This window comes from Oryzias melastigma, unplaced genomic scaffold (genome assembly GCF_002922805.2).
Source record: "Oryzias melastigma strain HK-1 unplaced genomic scaffold, ASM292280v2 sc00246, whole genome shotgun sequence".
Classification (NCBI taxonomy): Eukaryota; Metazoa; Chordata; class Actinopteri; order Beloniformes; family Adrianichthyidae; genus Oryzias; species Oryzias melastigma.
Genome location: NW_023416888.1, coordinates 302,861 through 306,086, shown reverse-complemented (window position 1 = coordinate 306,086; position 3,226 = coordinate 302,861). Strand labels below are relative to the sequence as shown.

General features: G+C 46.0%; 1 protein-coding gene across 1 annotated transcript; it reads right to left on the bottom strand.

Moving 5' to 3' along the window:
- Window positions 1–793: 793 nt before the first annotated feature.
- LOC112140643 (snRNA-activating protein complex subunit 1) lies at window positions 794–2,847 on the bottom strand (the record flags this gene model as incomplete). Its single annotated transcript, XM_024263640.1, is given in 5 exon segments — window positions 794–932; window positions 1,198–1,344; window positions 1,419–1,523; window positions 1,706–1,846; window positions 2,691–2,847. Coding segments are annotated over 5 exon segments (689 nt in total), but the record flags the coding sequence as incomplete, so codon positions are not given.
- Between the last annotated feature and the right edge of the window lie 379 nt (window positions 2,848–3,226).

Here is a 3,226-nt window from a genome sequence, read left to right as displayed (position 1 = left end):
GTCTTTAGAGTTCGGCTCATCTTACTGTTAATGTGTTTTGTACACAAAAATTACACTTTTCAGTTAACACTTGATAAATTAAAACATTTCAGACAATTAAAATGAAGAAAAAAAATTCTCTATAGCCCGTTTTTGATCAAAAGCTGTATCAAATTTACCTTGTAAAACATTGTGAGTAATAGTGTTTAATCACGGCTCAAAAGTGTGATATTTTTAACCAATTGACAGCCTTAATCAAAAATGTTCTAAATGTAGTTTTGTGTGTGAATTTAATTTTATGATTATTCACAGATAAGTGGTCAATTAATACTGAAACAAAAACAGAAATCAATCGCAATTAATTTTTCCCTAGTTTGTGATTGATTAGTAAATTGTTTAAAATCAATTAAAAACATATTTAAATTAGTTTTGTAGGATTTTCTTCCTGCCAATGAAGGGGATTGTGTGCACAGAGGAGGGGTCTGTAAAGTGCATGTTGGGAACTGTAGTTGGACCAGAGCAGACAGATATTCAGTATTTAGCAAAGAGTCTGTGAACACAAAGATCTCCTTCTTTCTCCTGTTGACTTTTTGCTTTGGGAAAAAAAACGGAAACTTGAAATAAATCTTGAAATTTTGAAGAAGAAAAAGAAAATTTGAAAGACTAAAAAACATTTTAATTTGAAAAGTATACCGAAAACTTGAAACAAACCTTAAAAATGTTCTAACCAGCAAAGAGGATCTGAAAGATCCTGAAGAAGAAAAATCATCCTGGAGTTTTCTTCAGTTTCTAGACTTTCCGTTGCAGTACTGACCTGAGATGAGGATGTTCTCTGTGGTTCTGGATCTAAGCGACGGTTTGATAATCCTGGAGCTGCCCGACGCGTGCTGTGACTCCGCCTCACTGACGGGGACATCCACCTCCACCTGACGGTGACGCCTGGACTTACACATCTGAGACACAAACACAGAAAACGGAGACAAATGTTTTTTAAAGAGAAAAGTAAAGAAAACATGGAAACAAAATGAGGTAAAAGCATCTCTGTACCTCGGTTTTTTTAACAGAACTCTTGCTTTTCACTAAGGAGTTAATCTGTTATTTAAACTTAAAGGCTTTATTCAACACATGGAGAAAAACTCTAAATTCCCGCTGCAGTGAATGCATCAGACTGCTAGTCAAACATGTCGGAGTCAGGAGCTGGAGTGTCCTCCGTCTCACTTTGGTCTGCTGCCAGTTATGGAAGTCCATGACGGAGCTGCGCAGCTGTGAAGCCAGGTCTTTGCGGATCAGGTTCATGGAGGATTCTGCCTGGGGGGTGACGGCGCTCTTCATGTTCTCATACAGCTCGTGAATGTTAGAAAGTTCCTGTGGCAAAGGAAAGAAAAGGTGGCTTTAGAAACTAAAGTGGCGGAGCGGCGGCCAGGCGGAGGTCTGCTCACCTCCAGCAGATCGGCGTTGACGAGCTCCTGAGGACGAGCCGCCCGCTCCACAAAGTCCTCACACAGCGCCGACGTCTCCACCTTCCTCTTCTTGGTGAATACGAGCTGGCAGAAGAGCAAAGGCCAGGTTTCTACGCATAAAGGACTGAAATATTTCACCTCTTTACTACCGTTTTTCACACAGATGTGTGAAAGAAAATGCTCAACCGTCAGGGTTTTGTTCTGGTTCTGTATCATTTCTGAGGTAGCAGTCAGAACATCATCTGCTGTGTGAGGCGTTCAGGTACCGTGATGGGCATGGCGGTGAAGAGGATGGCTTTGGAGGACATCAGCTTGTGCAGGATGAAGACAACGTCGAAGTGCTGAGCGTCCACTGCATCCTTCTCAAACTTCTTCACATCCTCCCAGTCCTTCAGCGCTAAACGGATCTGCAGCCAGAAGGAAAAGGAGATGTGATGCAGGTTGCAGACGCAGAGACCCACGGGGAGGCTGCAGACCCGCAGACCTGCATATCTGCACACTTCCCAGAGAAGCTGCCGTCCCAAAGACCTCACGGGAAAAATGCCGGCCCCATGGGGATGTTGACGCGCAGACCTCAGGGAGAGTCTGCAGACGCACAGACGTCACGGAGAATCTGCAGACGCGCAGACCTTACGGAGAATCTGCAGACGCGCAGACCTTACGGAGAATCTGCAGACGCGCAGACCTTACGGAGAATCTGCAGACGCGCAGACCCCACGGAGAATCTGCCTACGCGCAGACCTTACGGAGAATCTGCAGACGCGCAGACCTTACGGAGAATCTGCAGACGCGCAGACCCCACGGAGAATCTGCAGACGTGCAGACCTCACGGAGAATCTGGAGACGCGCAGACCCCACGGAGAATCTGGAGACCTCATGGAGAATCTGCAGACGCGCAGACCCCACGGAGAATCTGGAGACCTCATGGAGAATCTGCAGACGCGCAGACCTCACGGAGAATCTGCAGACGCGCAGACCTCACGGAGAATCTGCAGACGCGCAGACCCCACGGAGAATCTGCAGATGCGCAGACCTCACGGACAATCTGCAGATGCACAGACCTCACAGAAGAATCTGCAGACACGCAGATCTTAGGTTGCGCCTGCAGACCCAAAGACCTCACAGTGAGACTGCAGACCTTTACGTAGAAACTGCAGTCCTGCAGATGTGCGTAACTGCAGACATCCCAGGGAAGCTGCAGACCTCTTCTGGAATTCTGCAGATCCACAGCTGTGCATGCCGTCTATTGACCTGCTCTAGAGGAACGCCGCCCTGAGAGTGATACAGGCTGTACAGCAGGTAAAGCCCTCCCACTCGGATCTGAAAGCTGAACGGTGGCATGAAGTAGCAGTAGGCGGTGTCCAGAACCAGGCGGGTGAAGGGACGCTTCTCGTGGAACAAGGTGCCGCTGAGGTGGGAAGATACAGAAAAGAGACGAGAAGATTCAGAACTCGGAGGATCATCTGCAGCAGAACTTCAGAACCAAAACAGATACTTTTCCTAAAGAGACCTGAGTGAAATAAACTCATTCAGATGAAGATGTGAGATTATATGGGGAATATAAACTGGAATATAATCTGTGGAACTCTTCAGGACTCATCTCCACATCTGAAGGATATCTGTGCGATTTCGGTTCCAGCCGCGCGGGATTAATGCCCATTCCAGCTCCACATCAACATCAGCAGCAGCAGCAGCAGATTTTTTTTTTTTCACAACTTTATTAAAAACATTAATTTCAATACAAAAAGAGGTGCAAAATAGCTATTGTATATGTATATAAACATTAT